This window comes from Sebastes umbrosus, chromosome 17, assembly GCF_015220745.1.
Source record: "Sebastes umbrosus isolate fSebUmb1 chromosome 17, fSebUmb1.pri, whole genome shotgun sequence".
Taxonomy (NCBI): Eukaryota; Metazoa; Chordata; class Actinopteri; order Perciformes; family Sebastidae; genus Sebastes; species Sebastes umbrosus.
In genome coordinates this window covers 30,323,315-30,348,458 of record NC_051285.1, presented here as the reverse complement: position 1 = coordinate 30,348,458, position 25,144 = coordinate 30,323,315, and the positions used below count along the sequence as shown (strand labels likewise).

General features: G+C 39.4%; 1 protein-coding gene across 1 annotated transcript in view; it reads left to right on the top strand.

Moving 5' to 3' along the window:
* The window catches only part of LOC119476144 (ribonuclease inhibitor-like), a 159,230-nt gene extending 136,045 nt beyond the window's left edge, over positions 1-23,185 (top strand). Inside the window, exons 2-6 of the mRNA XM_037749393.1 lie at positions 15,314-15,487; positions 17,847-18,020; positions 18,888-19,061; positions 19,484-19,657; positions 21,860-23,185. Coding sequence (XP_037605321.1) covers positions 15,314-15,487; positions 17,847-18,020; positions 18,888-19,061; positions 19,484-19,657; positions 21,860-21,875 — 712 coding nt within the window. The 3' untranslated portion in view covers positions 21,876-23,185. The remainder of the gene's footprint in view (positions 1-15,313; positions 15,488-17,846; positions 18,021-18,887; positions 19,062-19,483; positions 19,658-21,859) is intronic.
* The last annotated feature ends 1,959 nt before the right edge of the window (positions 23,186-25,144 follow it).

Below are 25,144 nucleotides of genomic sequence, written 5' to 3'. Positions count from 1 at the left end.
CTGGCTCTGACTGAAAGGATTGTTGCTGCAGAGGAACAAGGCTCTGACCACGAGCGGCGTATTCAGACGCTGGAGCTGTGCCTGACAGATATGAAAAAGTCAAATGAAAGGCTTCTAACGAAGATTGACGACATTGAGGGGCGCTCGAGACGTAACAATATTAAGATTGTGGGGATCCCCGAGGATGAAGAGAAAGGCAGAACTACGGAGTTCATCGCTGGATTAATACCGAAGTTACTCGGGGTGAGCAGCTTTGCAAAGCCCGTGATAGTGGATCGAGCGCACCGCATACCTGTGCCAAAACCTACGGATGTAAAAAGACCAAGGAGCATCATAGCCAGGATTCACTTCTACCAGGAGAAAGAACTGATTCTACGACTGAGTCGGCAACAACAGATGATCTACAACGGCCATCGGGTCTACGTTTATCCTGATTATACTGCGGAGGTGATGGCACAGAGAAGAGGATTCCGTGAGGTAACCCAAGCGCTCAGGGAGAGGGAGGTCAAATACTCTCTGTGTCTTCCAGCTAAGCTTCATGTCCAGCACAACGACCAGGTAAAGGTGTTTCCCTCCCCAGGAGACGTCAAGTCCTTCATAGAATCTGAGTTGAAAAAGTAGGTTTTCGAACTGGGAACTTTGAGAACGTTAACTTTGTTATGCCTATATTCTACTCCATCTAAGTTAAAAACGAACAAGACGGCGGATTAAGTGCTATATGATTTTTGTTCTTTGTATTATTTTCCACAGCGGAGTGACTGGATTTGTGGTGTAGCCCATTGTCCGCATTTAAAATGTTTCCGAGAGGGACTTTCGGCTGCTGGCCCTTTGCCATGCGTTTCCCCAATACTGTGAGGAATTTCTTCTTTTTTATTTTTATCTTTATTTATTTATTTATTGTTTTGTGGGGGGAGGGTTTGGGGGTATGCGTTTGTGTGCGAGTGTGGATGTTTTGTGGGGAGAGATGTGCTGTTTGGCGTTTCAGCTTATTACATAAATTTGTCTGCATACTCAGTTACTACTTTGTTTTATTTCATATCATCCATGCCATGTATCAAAGGTTTGAATGGGCATTTGATTTCTGATTATCTGACCGGTTTGTAAGTATGTCCCCAATTCTAAATGATGAAATCACACTAACCTCGTGGAATGTTAGGAGCCTTGGAACTGATGTTAAATGCGTGAAGGTTTTTTCTCACTTGAATTCACTGAAAGCTGATATTTTATTTCTACAAGAGACTCACATTACTAAAGTTACTGAATATAAATTAAAACCTAATTGGATCTCACAGGTGTACCAAGCACCCTTTACATCTGGAGCAAGAGGCGTAGCTATCCTGTTTCATAATAATATTCCTTTTTTACTTAAATCCAAGATTACAGATCCAAATGGGAGATTTATTTTGATTTCCGGTTATATTAACTCATTCCCAATTACCGTGTTCAATATATACGCCCAATTCCGATGACCCTACGTTTTTTCGTAAAGTTTTTGAGTTACTTCCAGAGGATGGATCCTCCAATATCTTCATCGGTGGCGGCTTTAATTGTTATTTGGATTCATCCTTGGACAGATCATCCACTAAATCTCCTCCAACTATTAACTCTGTTCAAACACTAAACAATCTGATAAATCTAGAAATATGGTGGATATTTGGAGAATACAACACCCTGACAAAAAATAATATTCATTTTACTCACCGGTGCACCAGTCATATACTAGAATTGACTATTTAATAGTGGAGGCTGGTTCAATCCCCAATATTAGCAACACACTTTATCACAATATATTGATTTCTGATCACAGTCCTGTTACGCTGCAGCTACAGTCTTCCCTTTCCAAACCAAAATATAATTGGAGATTTAACCCTCTCCTACTGTCATCACCAGGATTTAAAGAATACATGGCCAATAAACTCAGAGACTTTTTAGAGATCAGTGATAACGGAGAAGTTTCAGACTCTACTCTCTGGGAAGCACTTAAAGTTACAATGAGAGGATTTATTATTTCTTTTGAGAGCTCAAGGAAAAAGGAAAAACGTAAGAGACTGAAAGAAATCGAACAAGAAATTACTCTTATAGAACAAATATATAAAACATCTCTTTTACAGTCTGACTATAACAAGATCCTGAAATTAAAATCAGAATATAACTCTGTCCTTGGAGGGGAAATAAGTAATCTACTACTGAAGACGAGACAAAAACATTTTGAATTGAGTGATAAATTCTCTAAAATCTATAAAAACTTGACGGGAGAATGTGCGCACCGGTACGGAAACTCTGACCCGTGAGGACGCACATTATGGAGACACCGAGCTAGGGGGAACTGGAGACGCAGATGGTGAGGTGGTGAATTGAAGCCTCTCACACATTTACCTTCTCTTCATACTTATATCCACTTTATCATAAACATTTAATCCCAAATCACAGCATGTCTTTTTCTATGGTGTTCCTCAAGGTCTTGGTGTCTTAATGTGGTATTTTGGAGGATTATTGATCACCTTTATTAATTCTAGAGTGGTAAAAAATGGTTAAATTAGCACCAAATCTGCGTAACAAACGGTATCAACCCAGAAATTGCAGCAACAATTTATGAGATATAACAGAGCATGAGGATGAGCATCATCTATCATGATGTTCTAAACTCTTATACACTTTAAACATTTATTTTAATGAATGAATTCATGTTTATTTCTGATTTATGACTAGAAGAACTTAACCCTCAGTGCTGAGCTGCATCTCAGATTGATCTTCAGGTTCCAGCTTTCAGATGATGTTCACCACTTCTATGTGACATCTACTGTTGACCTGCTATCTCCCCTAAAGAAGACTAAAACGGGTCTATTGTGGGTCTCAGAGGGTTAATTCAGCCTGTTCAAGCCGAGAGAGATTCTTATGAACACACACACACAGTCACAGATGAACTCAGCTGATTTCCTGTAAATGGAGAGAGGAGGAGCCACACTGACCATGTGATCCAGACTCATGAGAACAGGAAGGAACCGAGAAAGTGGAAGTGTTCAGTTCAGTCAGCTCCATTTTGTGTCGACGGAGCAGAAAGATGAAGACTGTAGACTGAAGCAGGGTGAGTGTTAATCCAACATTTTATTATTTCACTGTTAAAGTGTCTGAGTCAGTTTCCTCCCTGTGGACTGTAGAGGAGAGAAATGTTAGAATGAACTCAACAGTTTGATTCATCTGTGAACACAAAGTCATGACTGGCTGAATAATCCTCATTAAAGCTGCTGTAAGCCAAGAAAACAAGCAGAGAGGTAAAGAGAAGTGACCAGGTGGAGCGCTGGCTGCTTTATTATACTGTATACTGTGTGTGTGTGTGTGTGTGTGTGTGTGTGTGTGTGTGTGTGTGTGTGTGCGTGTGTGTGTGTGTGTGTGTGTGTGTGTGTGTGTGCGTGAGAGAGAGATAGACGCAAGGAAACCATGCGAGGAGAGAGGAAACGAGGGTTGCGTTGGAATAGTCAAATAATGACGTCCTAACGTCTTCTCCTAACCACTTCTCCTAACCACTTCTCCTTGACCTCAGTGGAAAACGTCATGAGGTCAAGGAGAGATGAGAAGGAGACTTCAGAAGGAGTTAGGAAAAGACAACCTCTGACTGCTCCTTCACTAGACTCCGTCATTATGATGCGACCACGGCGGATGTTAGTGACGTCAGTCTGCTGTGGTGAAACTACAATGTTGTGAAGATGGACTACAAAAGGCGCTGCTTCTCCCCGTGCGGTATTAAACAGGTGTTTCAGTGACAGACTGCTTCACCTGCGGTGTGTTAAAGAGAGATCCTGCTGCTGGAACACTCTATCAACAGATCCTAAAGATCATCTGACCTAACGAGGACAAACATCACCTCATTACCAAGAAACAGGACTAGATGATCCATATAGAGTTAACTGGTGGAGTTCTGGAGAAGAGGTAGGATCACATACTGGAAGTGGAGGCTGGACTTCTTCACACTTCTTTTTGAAATATTCATCATATTTATTAATATTGATTATTAGTTCATTGATTGTTTACTGTTCATTTGATTAGTTATTCTTGTTTTGTGTTTTACTGAGGTATTTGTTACATGTTCAAAATAAATCATTCATTAAATAGAAAGTCACCGTCCACTCAGATTAAACATGAATCACAGTTAGTGGATGAAAATAATATGCAAGATCAGCATCTAGTTTATTATTATGAACGCTGCGTCGCTTTAAATGCTGCAGCCGCAAGGCATTGTGGGATGTTATTATCTCCTTTCCTTTGGTAAAGGATGCTCCAGTGTATCCTAAAGGAGATAATAAAGGAAGCATTGAAGCTCCTTTCCTTTGGTAAAGGATGCTCCAGTGTGTCCTCTGCTGAAGGAGATAGTAAAGGAAGCATTGAAGCTCCTTTCCTTTGGTAAAGGATGCTCCAGTGTATCCTAAAGGAGATAATAAAGGAAGCATTGAAGCTCCTTTCCTTTGGTAAAGGATGCTCCAGTGTGTCCTCTGCTAAAGGAGATAGTAAAGGAAGCATTGAAGCTCCTTTCCTTTGGTAAAGGATGCTCCAGTGTGTCCTCTGCTAAAGGAGATAGTAAAGGAAGCATTGAAGCTCCTTTCCTTTGGTAAAGGATGCTCCACTGTGTCCTCTGCTAAAGGAGATAATAGAGGAAGCATTGAAGCTCCTTTCCTTTGGTAAAGGATGCTCCAGTGTGTCCTCTGCTAAAGGAGATAATAGAGGAAGCATTGAAGCTCCTTTCCTTTGGTAAAGGATGCTCCAGTGTGTCCTCTGCTAAAGGAGATAATAGAGGAAGCATTGAAGCTCCTTTCCTTTCCGTTCATTATTTCATAACTCAGAATATGACTATGGTGTCTTTTGAACACTGGACATTATTTATTGTGCTAAAGGGAAAATGTAAATGATGTAACTCATATCAAACCAGACGTTCAGGAATCATCAGCCTCATGTGACTGAATGAGGATAAATGATGTAAAAGGTGTTTGTTGCTGACAGACAGACTCTCCTTCTCTCTCTGACTTTAATAGAATCATTAATAAAAGTTAACGGGGGAAATAACAGATCATGAAAAGACACATCATTCTAATAAATGAAAGTTATTTAAAGTCCGTTCATCAGGTTTTATAAAGATCTCTCAGTGACTGGCGGTGTGTGAGGAGCGAGGAGAGAGGAAATGAAAATGAAGAGCTTTGGGATGCAGCCATAGAGAGGGTGTGTGTTACTTCCTGTTCTCTTGTACTAACTTGTTTCCTCTTCATGTTCACAGTCAGTGTTCCTGTTTGACCTGTCAGACTGACTTCAGATCAGAAGATGAGTGACTGTGTGGAGGAAGAGGAGGACAGACTAAAGTCTCTAGTCTCTGGCCGTCAGTCTATGAAGAGTGATCGGTCTAAAGGTGATCCTCCAGTCTTCAGTGATGAACCTGGACCCTCAGAGTCAACGTAAGACAGCTGCTACTAACTCATCTATACCACTCATTTCATCTTTCCTCTGACAATACCATGTTTTCTGTTGACTTTGTGTTTGTAGATTCAAAATTCTACACTAATGTATTTGCCAACTACAATTTAACAGACTTCATCAACTCTTCCTCTTAAAGGGAGTGTTAGTAAGAATCATAATGTGTTGTTAACAGCTTCACCTGTGTCCGTTAAGTCAACTAAAGTCAGCGTCCTGTTGCTGGCGCTTGTGCTCGCTCTACATAGACATGAAGGAGCATCGCTCAACACAGTGAGGAGACACACGTCAGCTAAAAGCACAATATCACTCTATATTTCAGCTGCTTGGCAGTAATGTTAGCTGACCAGACCAAGGTCTCTCCATGAATCAATGCTGATCCTAGTGTTGGCTTTTCCCGCCTCAGCCTCCCGACCGCGGCCGGAGGGAACGGGGGAGACACCGGAGTTTTGGTGGGAGACGATAACGTTTCTCTCTGCGGAGCCCCGTCACTTCACAAGACACGGGAAACCTCTGTTGGTCTGGAGGAGCTGCAGCAGTTATTTCTGCACAAACGTCCACTGAACATTCACTAGATATTCTCAGAGCTAAACTAGCTCTTCTGCAGTGTGTAGTATCTTGCCTGCGACAGTGCTGTTGAAGTGATGAGAAAGGATGCTCCGCGGACACTGTTCTTGCTGGTATAATAGAGTTTATTACAAACAAGCAACAAATGTCATAACGAACGTCTATAGCGTCCGGAGGTCTCAAGTCAAATCTGAAAGTCCTGCACTTCGGGGCTCTCGCACCTCCTTATAACGGGGTCATATCATGCAGCATCTGCTCTGAGGATATGACCCTGTATGGCTCCTTTGTCCTAAATGTTTATCTTTCAGCCCCTGGACATATCCTCTGACCCTAGGTCTCCATGTATGCTTCTCACACATCTGTTTACAATTAGGGGCCCCACTTTCCGGTGCAAGACCTGAAAATATACCACAAGTGTGGAGTGAGCAGCATGCACGTGAGAGGTGGAGAGAGAGAGAGAGAGAGAAGGAGCGTGTTGTGTGAGTGAAGGCAGGCAGAGGAGACGAGAGCGAGCATGTGTCCCGACCCGGTACATTTATACGCTTCAAAAGTTACAAACAGTCCCTTTAATATCTGTGACAGCTGTCAGTCAGCTAGAAGAGATGTAATCTAATCTAACAGAACGGCTACAAACTGTTAAACCTCCTTATTGTTGACAGTAGCAGTAGTTTTACCTTAATGATCTACAAAAGAGAGTTTATCAAGGATTCATGTGATGTGAATCAAATCATGTTGGTGTTTTCAGAGTTCAGTCCAGATCGAGAGCAGAGTCTCCAGTACCCAGCTGTCTGTCTGTGAAGAGTGACCGGTCCATGTGGAGACCTATTAAGTTCAGTGATGAACCTGGACCCTCAGAGTCAAAGTAAGACAGCTGCTACTAACTCATCTATACCACTCATTTTCTCTTTCCTCTACCAATTTGCTGTTGATTTTTGTTTTTCTATTTCAAAATTTCTACTAAAATGTATTTGTTAACTGAAGCTGAACAAACATTTCTCGACAACCCTCATCCTCCTCATCAGTATATTTAACATTTAACAACAACATCTCAGAACAGAAGAAAAAATAAATAAATGAAAAAATAATTAAATAAAAAAGTGCAAAAATAAATAAAAATAAATAAATGCAAAAACAAAGAAATAAAAAATGCAAAGTAAATAAATCCAAAATAAATGCACAAAGAATGAAATAAAAAAGTGCAAAAATAAATGAATAAATAAATGCAAAAATAATTAAATAAATAAGTGCAAAAATAAATAAATGCAAAATAAATAAAAAATGCAAAAAGAAATAAATGTAAAAAGAAATAAAAAGAAATAAATGCAAAAACAAATAAATAAAAAATGCAAAGTAAATAAATAAACAATAAATGCACAAAGAACGAAATAAAAAAGTGCAAAAATGAATGAATAAATAAATGCAAAAATAATTAAATAAAAAAAGTGCAAAAATAAATAAAAAAAAATAAATAAAAAAGAAAATGCAAAAACAAATAAATAAAAAATGCAAAATAAATAAATAAAAAATAAATGCAAAAGCAAATAAATAAAAAAGTGCAAAAATAAATAAATAAATACAAAGTGATAAAATAAAAAATGCAAAAGAAATAAATAAAAAATAAATTAAAAAACAAATAAATAAAAAAGTTCAAAAATAAATAAATAAAAAATAAATGCAAGAATAAATAAATATAAAAGTGCAAAAAGAAATAAATAAAAAAAGTAAAAATAAAGAAATGCAAACGAAATAAATAAAAAAAAATGTAAAACGAAATAAATAAAAAAGAAATGCAAAAAGAAATCCTTTAAAAAAGTGCAAAAATAAAAAATAAATACAAACATATATAAATAAATAAAAATAAACTCATATTCAAATTCAAAAATTATTAAAAATAAATAAGATCTATGCAAATAATATAAATGTTTAAATCCATGCAGAGTTAATGCCGGAAGAAACCAGATTATTACACATCTGAATTATTACACTGTTAAGTCAGTATTGCACTGTTGGAGATATGATAAATGATGGGGCTTTTGCTCCTGATAGGGCTACAAATTATTATTATTAGTATATATCTATGTATATATATATATAATTAACAATTTCCAATGTAGTGAACATGTGTACCGTTTTCTAGACTGGATGAGGGTATATGTGATCCTCAATCTATTTACTTCATGTAGAAGACGTCTGTAAGACATAAAGTAGAATAAATGAAATGTCAGTTTGATCAGTTTACAGTAAATGTTTGTACCGGTAGTCACACGGAACTGACATGGGATCACTGAACGGCGTTGCACGTCGTCAGTGAGTTCAGCTGGTTGAGTCGTCATCGATGCAGCTCGCTGTCGGAGGGTTTTATGACTCACTTCCTGTCCCCAGTGATTGGTTTGGAATGGCTCTTAATATGGCGGAGCCTCCACGCCAACAGAGAGGAAGTGGGTAGGGAGACGGTGGAGGGGAGGGGGTTGGAATCGGGTCGCTCTTCCTCAAACAGAGATTCATAGTCTGACGTCATTCATCACCACGGCAACCAAGTTGCATCGTTTTTCAACCCAGTTTAGATGAATTTACTAATCAGACCACAAATATCTGTCTCTCTGTCTCTCTGTCTCTCTCTGTCTCTGTCTCTCTGTCTCTCTCTGTCTCTCTGTCTCTCTCTGTCTCTCTGTCTCTCTCTGTCTCTCTGTCTCTCTCTGTCTCTCTGTCTCTGTCTCTCTGTCTCTCTCTGTCTCTCTGTCTCTCTCTGTCTCTCTGTCTCTCCCTGTCTCTCTCTGTCTCTCTGTCTCTGTCTCTCTGTCTCTCTCTGTCTCTCTCTGTCTCTCTCTGTCTCTGTCTCTCTGTCTCTTTCTGTCTCTCTGTCTCTCTGTCTCTCTGTCTCTGTCTCTCTGTCTCTCTGTCTCTGTCTCTCTGTCTCTCTGTCTCTGTCTCTCTGTCTCTCTGTCTCTCTGTCTCTCTGTCTCTCTGTCTCTCTCTGTCTCTGTCTCTCTCTGTCTCTCTGTCTCTCTCTCTGTCTCTCTGTCTCTCTCTCAGAGATCCTCTTGGTGTTTGCAGAGTTCAGTCCAGACGGAGAGCAGAGTCTCCAGTACCCAGCTGTCTGTCTATGAAGAGCGACTGGTCCATGCCCACACCTCCAGTCTTCAGTAATGAACCTGGACCCTCAGAGTCAAAGTAAGAGACTGTTTCTACTGTAAGCTGACCTGATGGATGATGATGCATTGAGGATGAAGACTAAATGTTCTGCTAACAGATTTATATTCTGATGCTGAACTATTAGTGCAGATACTGTTTCAACCTCAGATGGATCTTAGTCTGGGTTTTAGAGCCACAAACTACTGATTGTATTTCTGTAACAAAACACCTGAGAACCTCCATTTCACAATTTATCATCAATTTAAATCATGTTTTCATTCAGATCCACTGCAACAGGAAATAAACTGGACACATCTGGAATGTTTACGTTCACAACTGTGAAATGGTCTAAAGATCTGTGAAGAATGAGCTTCAAATGTGTAATTCAGTTCCTCATATTGGTCCTCTGAATATGTTGTTGGTTTGACTCCTCCTAGAATCAGCTGTTAGGACCTACTGGGTGTCATCTTGAATCAGTGCACATCATAACTGTGCAACATGTGGTGAAAAAGCATGTGTAAAGCATCTCCCCTTTAAGAGCTGGTTTAAAGGCTAAAGCCTGGTCTAGCATTCTGCTAAATACATCACTTTAACCGTCACATAGTGCATACTACTGAGGAACGCAGTATGCACTATGTACTGTATACTGCGTACTGCGTTCGTCAGGAGTTAAATAAGGAACATCAGGACACCAGTGTTACATGCTGTGTGTCTTAGACTGATGCTCTACCTCAATATCTAGACCACTTCTAACCTCAGTTCAATCACCTCAGTGGAGATATGAATGGAGTATAGCATTTCAACTCTCTCCGTTCCAGTGGACAGCACTTGTATAAACTATAACTACTGGAAGACTAAAGAAGTCAGAGAGGTCTGACACCGTTTCCCTTTCTTAGAAGTGTTTATTGTTAACACATAAAATAGATTCAGAAAGTGACAGCGTGTTTATTTATATTGCAAATGTTGTTGAGATTCTATCCTCCATTCATATCAGCACCGACAGGAAGTCACTGTTTACCGTGATGAAGCTGCCACCTGGTGGTTTCCTGGAGCGTCCTCTCAATATCAGCGTACATGAGCAAGTTGCAGTTTGTTTATATAGTTATATAGTTTATATAGTTATTTAGCCTCCAAAATAATATTCATGTTTTAAAAATGTCCGTTGTTCCTCTTTAATGAACAAACTTCAGCCAGATCACTAAATGTTCAATAAGACAGTCAGACAGGAAAAGCAGCTAATTCTAGTTTATTAAAGCAGGAGAGTTCAAATAAAGGAACATCTTCATCACAGACTGAATGCTGAATTCACTACCAACACTTTAACTCTTCTCTGTGACCATCTGAGCTTCAGTGTCGGACAAGTCTGGATATTCTTCACCAACAATCAACACATGATTTTAGTAATAAAGTAATGTCTCCACAGAGAGAAGAAGAGGAGTCATGCTTCTGTGGAGGAGCTGATGTCCAGATCCAGAACAAGACCTGGACCTCAGACAGCCAGTCAGACCAGAACAAGACCTGGACCTCAGACAGCCAGTCAGACCAGAACAAGACCTGGACCTCAGACAGCCAGTCAGACCAGAACAAGACCTGGACCTCAGACAGCCAGTCAGACCAGCACTGTCCAAAGTAAGACTGTAGATGTGTCTGCTGATGTCTTCATGTCTGGAAACTTGTTGTTTTAATTCACTGACTATTGTTGTAACAACTGTTTCAGATCTGCTCCACCAGACATATCTGCTCTGCATCACTTCCTTTCTGAATCTGAACCCAAGAGAAATCATTTTATATTTGTATGTTTTGTTTTTATGATAGCACTCCGTCTTTGCATCAACCAATCAGAATGATGTTTGTTCTCCATCTGCATAGATGAAGATGAAGAACTATTAATCTCTGTAAAGCAACAACATCACTGTTCTATCCCAGACAGACAGACACACTGATGAAAGGGGAGTTATCTTCTTGTCATTGTCGTATATCAATACATGCTCATGGAGGATCTCTTGTTGGGTCTCTAAATGATAGAGTACGGTCTAAACCTGCTCTATATGAAAAGCATCTTAAGATAACTTCTGTTATGATTTGATGCTATATAAACATAAACTGAACTGAACTGAACTGAACAGGAGCCACAGACTTTGAACAACATTATCTTTCCTGCTACAGTCTCCTTCTCTGACTTACAAACACACGTCTGGTCCTGCAGAGCGACACGTTGAAACACTATTACAAATAAATATAAATATCACGTTGACGTTAGTTTAGACTTCAAGAAGGGAAGATGACTTTATAACCTTTACTTCTTTATATGTTCTTATATTGATTATTTTCATATTGGCATTAGAAATAATAAGTTTCTGTGTTTTGTCTTAAACTTTGTTTCTCTCTTTCAGCAGATAGAGGTCTGCAGGAGGTTGTAGATGAACATAAGATCAGTCTGAAGGAGAGATGTGAACGTGTGACTGAAGGAACTGAAGGAAGTGATGAAACAGGAAGTGGAACCCTCCTCAACAGGATCTACACTGAGCTCTACATCACAGAGGGACAGAGTGAAGAGGTTAATACCCAACATGAGGTGAGGCAGCTTGAGACAGCTTCAAAGAAGAAGACCCTCCATGACGCTCCAATCAAGTGCCACGACATCTTTAAAGCCTTACCTGACCAACAGGGACACATCAGAGTCGTTCTGACGAACGGCGTCGCTGGCGTTGGAAAAACCTTCTCAGTGCAGAAGTTCACTCTGGACTGGGCAGAGGGCTTGGAGAACCAAGATGTCAGTCTGGTGGTTCTGCTTTCGTTCAGGGAGCTGAACTTGATCAGAGATGAGCAGTACAGTCTTCTCATGCTGCTCCATGTTTTCCATCCAACATTACAGAAGGTCACAGCAGAGAAGCTCGCTGTCTGTAAAGTTCTGTTCATCTTTGACGGCCTGGATGAAAGCAGACTTTCACTGGACTTCAAGAACAAGAAGGTTGTGTCTGATGTCACCCAGAAGTCATCAGTCAACGTGCTGTTGACAAACCTCATCCAGGGGAATCTGCTTCCCTCAGCTCTCGTCTGGATAACTTCCCGACCTGCAGCGGCCAATCAGATCCCTCCTGCATGTGTTGACAGGGTAACAGAAGTACGAGGCTTCACTGACGCCCAGAAGGAGGAGTACTTCAGGAGGAGAGTCAGTGATGAAGAGCTGTCCAGCAGAATCATCTCACACATCAAGACATCCAGGAGCCTCCACATCATGTGTCTAATCCCAGTCTTCTGCTGGATCACTGCTACAGTTCTGGACCACATGTTGACTACAGACCAGAGAGGAGAGCTGCCCAAGACCCTGACTGACCTGTACTCACACTTCCTGTTGGTTCAGACAAAGAGGAAGAAGCAGAAGTACGGTGAGGGACATGAGACGAGTCCACAGAAGCTGACGAAGACTGACAGGGAAGTTCTTCTGAAGCTGGGGAGGCTGGCGTTTGAACATCTGGAGAAAGGAAACATCATGTTCTACCAAGAAGACCTGGAGCGGTGTGGTCTGGATGTCACAGAGGCCTCGGTGTACTCAGGAGTTTGTACAGAGATCTTCAAAAGAGAGTGTGTGATCTTCCAGAAAACAGTCTACTGCTTTGTTCACCTGAGCGTTCAGGAGTTTCTGGCTGCAGTCTACATGTACGACTGTTACACAAACAGGAACACAGAGGTACTGAAGGACTACCTGGGAAAAAATTATGAATATCTGGGAGCATTATATGTTCATTCAACCCTGGATGTCTTTAAGCGTTTTGGAAGCAGTGCTAGTCGTGGCCCATCTCTGGATGTCTTCCTGAAGAGAGCCATGGAGAAATCCCTTGAAAGTAAAAATGGCCACCTGGACCTGTTTATTCGCTTCCTTCATGGCCTCTCTCTGGAGTCCAACCAGAAGCTCTTAGGAGGTCTGCTGGGTCAGACAGACAACCGTCCAGAAATCATCCAGAGAATCATCAACAACCTGAAGGAGATGAACAGAGATAAAACCTCTCCTGACAGAAGCATCAACATCTTCCACTGTCTGACGGAGATGAACGACCACTCGGTACATCAGGAGATCCAAGAGTTCCTGAAGTCAGAGAACAGATCAGAAAAGGAACTCTCTGTGATCCACTGCTCAGCTCTGGCCTACATGCTGCAGATGTCAGAGGAGGTTCTGGATGAGTTGGACCTGAAGAAGTACAAGACAACACTGAAGGGACGACTGAGACTGATTCCAGCTGTGAGGAACTGCAGAAAAGCTCTGTAAGTCCAGATGTGATTAACTTTATAGATCAGTGTAGATTAGTAGTTTAGTTCTTCAAATATACACACTATAAATTATTCTTCAAATATAATATTCTTATAAGTGTTCCACGTGTTTATTACATAAATATGTCAGTTGTATTTTGTCACAGATGTTCTTGAGCTGTTTCAAATGTTGAGTTAAAATGTTTCAGTACTTTGTGTTTCTAGCTGTCAAGTTAATGAACACTTATTCTATTGATTTATAATAATTGTTACATTTTACAGTTTTTTCTGATTTATGTTTCTGGGTGATGGAGACGACATGTGAACCTGGTAAAACAAATGAAAAGAACAAAAGATCAGCTGTCTGGTGGAGCGCTGGGTCTAACCGGTGTAACGGCAGCAACAGAACGTTTGCTGATACGGCGGGGAGTCGGGGCGGTCCTGGGATCAGAGTCCTGGTGCTGGGGTTTGCTTTCAATAGGCCTTGCACCACATTACACCTTACCTCGTGTGTTTTTGGGCTCATCTCTTTCGTTGGCTTCAAATCCAAACTGTTGCCATGTTGCCACAGTTTTAGTTTTCTTTGAGACCAGCTCTGCCATGTCTCGTCTCATCACCCCAAAAAACACATGAACTTCCTAGTAAACAAACCTCTTCTTGTTTATACACCAACATAACATCATAATATTACGTTAATCACGTTGTCATATTGCAAATACAGGCTGGATTTAGCACTGTGACTCTGTCGGCACAGGTTGTTGATGTCTGATACTTTTTAATTTGCCAGAACGTGTCATAATGACAAATGTCGGTTCCACCGGTTAGCATAAAATCATACCTGTTTAAGCTCGTACACCGAACCAAACCAGCAAAACCGAAAATCAACCCAACTCTAGCATTAGCCACCGTAAACTACTGGTCATACGAGACAAAGACTGTCGTTGTAAAACCCCTGAGTGTGTTGAATCGAGCAATGGTGCATTTTATTGCTCATGAAGTCAAGTTGTGTTCCATCATCGTGTTTTTAAGTCTTTCCTTTTATTCTGTTACTCACAGAAGGAAACTCAGGTGTTTCTCTCTGTTGTTGCTGTAGAGAAGAGTAGTAACAGGAAATACACAGCTTCCACCAATAACAGCCGTCTGATGAATATATAACAGCAGAATGGTATAATTCAGACTTTTTAAGAGATCTTAAACACACCAAAGATCAATGTTATGTTTTTAATGCTGATACACTGATAACATCTTTCTGATGACATTATGCTGAAAATAATGAATCCTTATTGGTTCTTTAATTGTGTTTGTGAGATGAATACGTTTGATGCTCAGATAAGAGTGTTAGTGTCAAAACGCCATGCAGTCATCAAAATATCTAATTATATGAATGTTTAATTATGTACAGGTCTAATATTATTATGCAATCTGTTTCATTTCTCTACCGTTTGGCAGCAGTCACTGAATTTTCCCATTTATGGACGTGAACCTGACAGCAGCAGGTAGCTAGCAAAGAGAGGTCATCTTTATCAACTGTATTATTATTACTTATTCACTGAGTTTTAAAAATGCTTTTCTAATCAAGAAGGCCTCATGCTAACTTTGTGGAGACAGACCTGGGATCAGATCTCACTGACAGACTGGACATTATGGAAGCCTCAATGTAACTACATGTTCTCTCTCTTCATCTGCAAGATTAAAGAAAAACAAAGATTAAAAGTCTGCAGGTTTGAGAGAGAGTGATGAGAATTATTGTTTCATGTCAAACAGTGAGATAAGATTAGCTGAACCACTGATGTGAGGAGCAAATGTTAATCAAAGAAGTATATATCAAACTGTTTAGTCATCAAATGCATGAAGTAAATATAAACTGTCCTCTTTCATAATAACATATTTTGTAATCTTTGTGTCATCACAGACTTTCTGGCTGTGGACTCTCAGATACTTACTGTGAAGTTGTGGCCTCAGCTCTGAAGTCCAACCCCTCCCATCTGAGAGAGCTGGACATGAGTAACAACAACCTGAAGGATTCAGGAGTGAAGCTGCTTTCTGCTGCACTGGAGAGTCCAAACTGTAGACTGGAGACTCTGAGGTCAGTTCACTGACTGTAGTTTATGTAGTTTGTAGACACACTCTCTCTGCACTGGCTCTGCTCCAGATGGCTCTAGAGAGGGACATTCACGTTTTCACGTCGGCCACCGTAGCTCTCCAACACGCTTGGCACACAGGAGAGGCTTCAGTTGGTTGTAATCTCCTCACCTCACCGCTAGATACCACCAGATCCTACACACTGGACCTTTAACCACAGACCTTATTTCAGGCATCTAACTAAAAACCCATTGACCTCCAGACGAGGAAACAGGAAGTGCTAAAATGCTGACTCATTTCTGGGTTTTAGGACTCATTCCTGTAGCTCTCTATTTGAACATGTCTAAAGGTGCAGCACTCTTCAACAAACACGTATTGCACCAACTTAAAGGCACATAAGTGATGATTATGAACGACACCATCTAATCAGAGGTTTCTATGGTTCTAAGTTATTCCCACGTTCTTTTTGACAGCAGATCTAACTGTGCTCTGTTTTCATGTCAGCATTGTCTAATTATTTGAAGCAAAAACCAAATAAATATTCTGCATCAGAAACATCTTTGCAGGTTCATATTTTTTTTCAATCTATCTGAATACAATACTCACATGTTCATATGTACATTCAAAGAGTTATTGATGTCTGTCATCATTCCTTCTGTCTGTGAAGCAATCCCCGTATAACCTGAGTGTTACGAGATGAGGACTAAATCCACAGTCTTGTTGTGTGTAAAATGACCTGTAACGTTGATCTTAAACTAATCGGAGGCTTCAGCAGTCTGAGTTAGATGTATTAGGGCTGGGTGACCTGGACAAAATCAAATATCACAATATTTTTTTGTGTAAATGACCAATAATAGAACAGCTAGAACAGTCTGGTAAGTTCAGAAAATGACATCACTTTACTGTAATTTAGCCTTTAAAACCAGGAAGAGACAACACTTATGCCATATCACGATATTACTAGGGCTGTCAATCCATTAAAATATTTAATTGCACATTTTCTAAATGAACCTTAAAGGGAGATTAGTCAAGTATTTAATACTCTTATCAACATGGGAGTGGACTAATATGCTGCTTTATGTAAATGTATGTATATATTTATTATTGTAAATCAATGAACAACACTAATCAATGACAGATATTGATCCAGAAACCCTCATAGGTACTGCATTTAGCATAAAACAATATGATCCAATCATAACATGGCAAACTGCAGCCCAACAGGCAACAACAGCTGTCAGTGTGTCAGTGTGCTGACTTGACTATGACTTGCCCCAAACTGCATGTGATGATCATAAAGTGGGCATGTCTGTAAAGGGGAGACTCGTGGGTACCCATAGAACCCATTTACATTCACAGATCTAGAGGTCAGAGGTCAAGGGACCCCTTTGAACATGGACATGATAGTTTTGAGCGTTATTTAACCTCTTCATGACCAGCTAGTCTGACATGGTTGGTACCGATGGATTCATCAGGTTCTCTAGTTTCAGATGATACCAGTATCTTCACTCTAGCTTTAAAACTGAGCCGCTACAACCTCCAGAAGATCGATTGCGTTAATGCGTTAAAGAAAATGGTGGCGTTAAAACGATTAACTTTGACAACCCTAGATATTAGGATATCCTAAATCTAAGACGATATCTCGTCTCATATCACGATATCGATATAATATGGATATATTGCCCAGCCTTAGTATGTATCCAGTCAGTATGTTGTGTTTGACAGTTTCCTTGTTGAGCTGCAGGAGGATTAGTAACTCAAAGAGGGAATTTGGTACTAAACAGTCTGTAACTTTGATTTGTCGGACTCAGACTGCTGAATCTTCATATTAGTTTCAGTTGAACTTCTGAAGTCATTTCTTACAGTGTAGTTGTGTTATGAAGGGACCACTTCACAGGAGGAATGATTACTGCCACCAATAACTCTTTTAATGTACATATGACATGTGGCTGTTGTTTACAGACACACTTGAACAAATGTGGACCTTTCCTGTAAATGACATAAACCTGCTAAGCTCCCAGATACAGTGAGAAGAAGGCCATGTAATAAATGAAGTAATGAAGTCCAACAAGTCTGATTTGATATTGATCCTCTAATTCCAGACTTGACAGAGATCAGCAGCTTGTTATTGATGTGTGTTGACATGAACAGCTGTATGAATGTTGTGGTGACATCTGGATGATGTCTGTAGAAGGCTGACATTATGATGATCCACAATAACACAATGACAAAGTCACTCTACTCATTTTAGGGAAAAGATCATTGATTAGGACATAGTGATGTTGAGCTACACATTTAAAACCTGAACACATCTGATTGGATTATAAAGTGATTTTTATCTTCATCATTTATTCTTTATTCAGATTGAGTGGCTGCAGGTTGTCAGAGATCAGCTGTGCTCCTCTGATCTCAGCTCTGAAGTCCAACCCCTCCCATCTGAGAGAGCTGGAGCTGAGCTACAACAAGCTGAAGGATTCAGGAGTGAAGCTCCTGTGTGGTTTTCTGGAGAGTCCACACTGTAGACTGGAGACTCTGAGGTCAGACACCATTTTTTACTTGTGTACTGAGATTAATATGATGTGAAAGTTGTGGTGACACTAAACTGCAGACATCAGGCTGATATTATACTGATCCACACTGAGTCTCTTAATGCTAAAGTCCATTTTCTTCTTCAGTGGTTTAGTCCATTGACTGTGGCAGAGCAATGTTGAGCTACAGATTTAAAACCTTCATATATCACAACACCTGACTTCATCATGTTTCTTTTTTCCAAGAAATGATAATAAAAATAGATCAATATGAAGAATAAATAAATAATCTCTATTTCAGCTATCAGACAATAATAAATATGTTCAGTATTTGTTTTTTTTCTATAAATGTTATGAAGCTATATGATGCTTTTACTGACTGAAGAGTTTAAACTGAAGATGCTTTGATTTTATGACTCCACTATTCCTCAAATATATATTGTAGATGTCTTATCTTAAATATCTTTTGTTCACATTTCCCCAAAATCCATCCTGACATCTTTGACATCTTTAGAAACTTTGAGATGTTGAGTTGAATCTTGAATCAGTTTCTGTGGTTCTTATTTGTGTTTGGCTGCTCAACATGAGTTTGTTTAGATGGATCCACTGGTGGAGCTGTCAGAGTTTAAGAGGTGAAGTCACTACGTCTTTATTGAAGTAGCAGCACGTTGTCATTAATATTAATGAGAGCTCTGTTTCACTGTTTGTATTTGACAGTTTTTAACCTGCATCCTGTTGGCTTCAGGTGTTTGGAGTTTACATTTTCTAAACTTCTACGTTCTAAACCTTCTTCAGCTCTGAACACATTATTAAACATTGAATGATTTCAAGCAGGAACGTTGTCTTCTAAACTTACATCATTTATTCTTTATTCAGATTGAGTGACTGCAGTTTGTCAGAGATCAGCTGTGCTTCTCTGGCCTCAGCTCTGAAGTCCAACCCCTCCCATCTGAGAGAGCTGGATCTGAGTATCAACAAGCTGAAGGATTCAGGAGTGAAGCAGCTTTGTGGTTTTCTGGAGAGTCCACACTGTAGACTGGAGACTCTGAGGTCAGTTCACTGACTCTCTGTTACTGTTATAGATCTTATATGTTTAATTAACAATTGAACCTGATTTATGTACAAACATAACTTCCATCCATAAAGTTGTTAATGTCCTTTTCTTCATATTTTCATGTTTCTTGAACTAAATTCAGTCTGCAGTCACTAAAGACTTGTGTTTCTTAAAGAAAGTGTAGAAAATGTCCACTGTTAGTTGTTAAAGTAAATGAATGTTTATCATTGTTGGTAAATGGTCACATCTGGATACAGAAGATCCTCTGAACTAATATTCAGGGTTCCTACGCAGTATGGAGAAGTATGGAATTTGATTTTAGAGAGATCAGCAGCTTGGTATTGATGTGTGTTGACATGACATGACATGACATGGATTATAAAGTGATTTTTATCTTCATCATTTATTCTTTATTCAGATTGTGGCGCTGCAGTTTGTCAGAGATCAGCTGTGCTTCTCTGGCCTCAGCTCTGAAGTCCAACCCCTCCCATCTGAGAGAGCTGGATCTGAGTGACAACAACCTGCAGGATTCAGATGTGAAGCTGCTGTCTGATCTGGTGAAGAGTCCACACTGTAGACTGGAGACTCTGAGGTCAGTAGAGGGTCGGAGTCGGTCCATGCTGGTTTCAGCAGTATTGTTGTGATGTGTTTCCTCCGTTAAGCTGTGAGAGGAGAACGGTGACACACAGAGAGAGAGAGAACAGTCAGCCAATCAGATCAGCCAGAAGCTTGTTGTGATCATGTGTTAGAGTTGATGTGAAGAAGATGTTGTTGTTGTGTTCATGTCTCCAGGAAATAAAGCTGGATTACAGCTGACAGCATCACATCATGTATAGAGACAGTGGTCCTCATCCATCAAACTGTCGTACCATCAACTCTGATCAGAAAGTGTGTGTTCTCTCATTGAGAGATAGAACCATCATAGAACCATGGTTACATTTAGTAACCATGTGGTCTTTATACAGACCAGAACCTCTGCTGAAGTCCAGTAATCACAGCTGACGTTTTACTGTTCAGTCTGTGTATGAACATGTGGGACCTTTAAAGAGGACCTATCAGGCTGATGTTCAGCTTCATACTTGTATTTTAGGTTTCTACTAGAACATGTTAACATGCTTTAATGTTCAACAATCACTTTACTTTTCTTCTCCCGGCTGTGCTGCAGCACCTCTTTACACCCTCTGTCTGAAACGCTCTGTTTGATCTCGTTGTCCAAAAAGACTCCATATTTAGTCAGGCTGTCAGAGTTAACGCAATAATAACCCGTTAACGCAAGTTTGTTTTAACGCCACTAATTACTTTAACGCATTAACGCAACTTGTGATTTTTAGGTTGTAGCATCTCAGTTTTAAAGCTAGAGTGAAGATCCTGGTATCATCTGAAACTACAGAACCTGATGAATCCATCGGTACCAACCAGGTCATACTACTACTACTACTACTACTACTGGTATCATAGTAAATAGAGAACCTGATGAATCCATCGGTACCAATCATGTCAGACTAGCTGGTCATGAAGGAGGTTAAATAACGCTCCAAACTGTCATGTCCATGTTCAAAGGGGTCCCTTGACCTCTGACCTCCAGATCAGTGAATGTAAATGGGTTCTATGGGTACCCACGAGTCTCCCCTTTACAGACATGCCCACTTTATGATCATCACATGCAGTTTGGGGCAAGTCATAGTCAAGTCAGCACACTGACACACTGACAGCTGTTGTTGCCTGTTGGGCTGCAGTTTGCCATGTTATGATTGGAGCATATTGTTTTATGCTAAATGCAGTACCTGTGAGGGTTTCTGATCAATATCTGTCATTGATTTGTGTTGTTCATTGATTTACAATAATAAATATATACATACATTTACATAAAGCAGCATATTTGTCCACTCCCATGTTGATAAGAGGATTAAATACTTGACTAATCTCCCTTTAAGGTTCATTTAGAACAGATAAAACATGTGTGATTAATTTGTAATTAATCGTGATTAAATATTTTAATGGATTGACAGCCCTAGTAATATCGTGATATGGCATAAGTGTTGTCTCTTCCTGGTTTTAAAGGCTAAATTACAGTAAAGTGATGTCATTTTCTGAACTTACCAGACTGTTCTAGCTGTTCTATTATTGGTCATTTACACAAAAGAATATTGTGATATTTGATTTTGTCCAAGTCACCCAGCCCTAATACATCTAACTCAGACTGCTGAAGCCTCCGATTAGTTTAAGATCAACGTTACAGGTCATTTTACACACAACAAGACTGTGGATTTAGTCCTCATCTCGTATGCGTCCTTCCTGCATTTGGCAGTTTAAACTGTGTTAATTCTAGTCTGGATTATGTGTTTAACTTGTCTAGTATGCGTTTGTAAAGTGTGCCGCTCTGCTGACCGTAGACTGGTCCATGTCTCTGATTGGTCATGTGCTACAAACCCCGCCCCTTCTATGTGAACGCGCTCACAGCCAGACTGAGAAACCCTGGGTTGACTTACCGAGTTGATCAGAACTGTCGTAGGACCGCTTAGCGGGATCTTGGTTGAGGGGTTAGTTAAACCAGATAAGGAGAAGATACCCTGGGTGTGTTGGACTGGCTTCGTAGTACAGGCCTCTGGTCTGTGAGCTCTGAGCTCAGTGTGTTCACTCCAATACGTTAACATGAGAGCTGAAAGGAAGCTGGCTACGCTGCACAGACTGAAGTCCCTCTGCTCTTTATACTGGATGCTGACTGACAGCTGATGAAGGGAGTCTCTGTAAACACTGATTGATGACTTCTGTTGTCTTCTTCTTCTCTCATCAGATGGAAGACGTGGTGATCTCTAACCACCATCATCCCTGTGTGTTCCTCTGGACCTGACAGAGTATCATCAGTGTATCTGTCCTTCTGCACAGTCTCTGCAGACACACTGAGACTCCTCCACTCCTTCTGCTCCACACTCCACCACCTCCTCCACCTGGACCTGGGTTTCACTTTGTCTTTATTCATTCATATATTCTGAACCCAAAGTGCCTCTGCAGATTAGTTCTAGGCATACAGTGCATAAGAGTAAAAATAAGGGAATAGTGATAATAGTGCTAATAGTGCTAATAGTGATAATAGTGATAATAGTGATAATAGTGATAATAGTGATAATAGTGATAATAGTGATAATAGTGATAATAGTGCTTTAGGGGTTCTCTGTAAGGTTCAGGTCCTCAACTAACATTGAAAGCTTCATAGCATCTTTTTCTTCATATGTTTCAGAGATGAAAAGTAAAGACACAGCTCCTGATGGAAAACATAGAAATGTGGTCTTGATTTCAGGAATCTATTTTTATGTATAAAAAGAATGATTATGGATTATTGATTGCCAGGTCATTCATGTACGGGATCTTTCACAATTGTACCAAATATAACATTTTCCTTTGTTAGATTAGAAAAAAATACAAATTTAGTGGACAACCAAAAATGCAAATCATCCCAGAGAGCATTAGCAAAAATACATTCATAAAATAAATGTTCTGTAGTTTCAATGTGTTCATCACAGAACCAGCAGTTATTGTGATCAAAACCAAAACGGTTTCTTAAGAACTCAGCAGAGGGGGATATTATATATATTTCACTGAGAACCTTAAAGTGAACCTCCTTCACTTTTGGTGCAATAGGACATTTAAAGAATTTCGATCTCAGACTCTCAGCATCTTTTTTAGAGAAACGTTTTAGAATTGAATTTCTGTTTGAAGAGAACGGATATAAGTCTTTAGTAAAGGTGACGTTAGGTAGTTTTAAGTTAATGAGGTTGTGACCATTCACCAAAAGTGAAGGGAGATTGGGGTTTACATTATCTTGAGATAAATGATATGCCATCACAATTACAGCTTGAGGGATTGCTTTGACAACATTGTTATACTGACCTCTGTCAACGAGGCTGAGTTTAGAACAAAAGTCCTCAAATGGTAGAATGTTTCCTGTATTGTCCAATAAATGCATCACAGATCATATTCCTTTTTCTAACCAATTTTGTAAAAATATGGATTTATTTTTAAGTAATACATTCCGGCAATTCCGTATTGGGGTTTTATGGGGACTATAATTATGTTTGTATATCATTTTCCAATAAAGTAAAACCTGTTGATGAAACAAGGATCATTTGACGGGGAGTTTTGTGAAGTCATAGTCGCATCTAAGAAGGAAGCCGATGCCTCCTAGTTTAGTAAAAATTTCACTGGGCATATGAAACCAAAACCTTTTTTCATGTTTTAGAAATGATCTTAATAGTCTCATTAATGTATTCAATATCAATAGCCTTAAGTCCACCTTCCTCATATTCTTTAACCATAGTGCCTTTCTTAATATAGTGTGTTTTCCTTTTCCAGATATAACTGAAATTAGCTTGGTTTATGGCTTTTATTGCATTTTTGGGAAGTGATAAGGAGTAAGCTGGGTAGATGAATCGGGAAATGCACTCCATTTCTGTAAGAAGAATTCGGCCTATGATAGAGATGTCTCTTTGAGACCAGGAATTTAGATGAGATTTACATAATTTAAATATTACTTATATTACAGCAAGAACATAATCAGATGTATTGTTAGAAGGTGGCTGCAGTAGAAGAAGAAAGTTTAAGTTAAATGACTGTGAAGTCAGACTAAATCGATTCATAATGCTGTCAGCGAAGCATTCAGACTGAAATAAAACGACAATCACGTCTTTTATCAGTTTTATTTCAGTCAAATATTGACCCTCAGATACTGAGGTGAAAGTCTTAAAGTCACAGTCTGATCATCTGCTGTTCACTTCATACTCTAATACACAGTCAGAGTACTAATACTACAGTGCAGAAATACTACAAGTCCTGCTTTCCAGTAAAAGTACAGAAGTATTAGCATCAAAATCAACCTAAAGTATGAAAAGTTCTGGCCCTCATTATGCAGATGTCAGAGTGATGTTCTTTATAGACCTTTCAACCAGAGTTACAGACGGCTCTACTGTAAAAACAAAGAATAAAAGTCAATAATAATCCAGAAACAAAAAGATATATAAAATAAGATAAAATCATTTAAACAATTCTAGCAAATACCCTCAGTTAAGAAATAAGATAAGATAAGAAACTACTTTATTTATCCCGATACAATGATCGTTTTTAGCTTGTGGGAATAATTATAAACAATAATAATAAAAAATAACAAGTAGTATTATACTACTACTACAACTACTACTAATAATAATAATAATAATAATAATAATAATAATAATAATAATAAACAATAAAATATAATAAATTAATTAAATTTAAAAGTGGTAAAGTTCTAGACTTTAGGGACTCCGCACAACACAAAGTGTGAAAGTGCAAATTAAATAAAATAAGTACAAAAAATATAATCAATAAAATAATGATAATAATAATAATAATAATAATAATAATAAATTAATAAAAATCAGATAAAGCTAAATATAAATAATAAAATATAAATAATAAAATATAAACACTAAAATAAAGATAAGAAATAATGAGATCTACTGTTAATCCTAACCCTAAACAGCTGTAGTTAGACACAATCATTATAATTAAAATCATAATCACACTGCCCTCCTGTGGACAAAGAGCATAACTACATCAACCCTCGACTTGCGGGCTCTAGACGCGACCCTGGTCTTGCAGGGCTGTGAAGGACTCGACCCTCGACAGCACTGGGTTCTTGATGGACACAACCCTGGTCTTGCGGGGCTCTGGACGGATACAACCCTTGAACACATGGTGCTATTATATGTACGGGAAACGTGAATGTGTATAGGGAATATGAATGCAACCGTATGTATGTCTAAGTGCTATGTGGATCAGCTACCTCTGGTGTACGAATACAGTGAGACATACTGGTTGGGGATGTGCAGATGTGTATGGGGGACAAGAAGGTAACATGGTTTGTCTAAGGGCTACGTGGATCAGTTCTCTGGTGTGTGAAAATAGTGAGACATACCTTGTTGAGATTGTGCAGTTATGTAAGGGGTACATGGAAATTGTCCACTGTTGAAATAGTTTTGTTGTTATGCTGGCAGGTTGATATGAGTGTGTCCACATGGGTTTATCGCACTTACCCTGTGCCTGG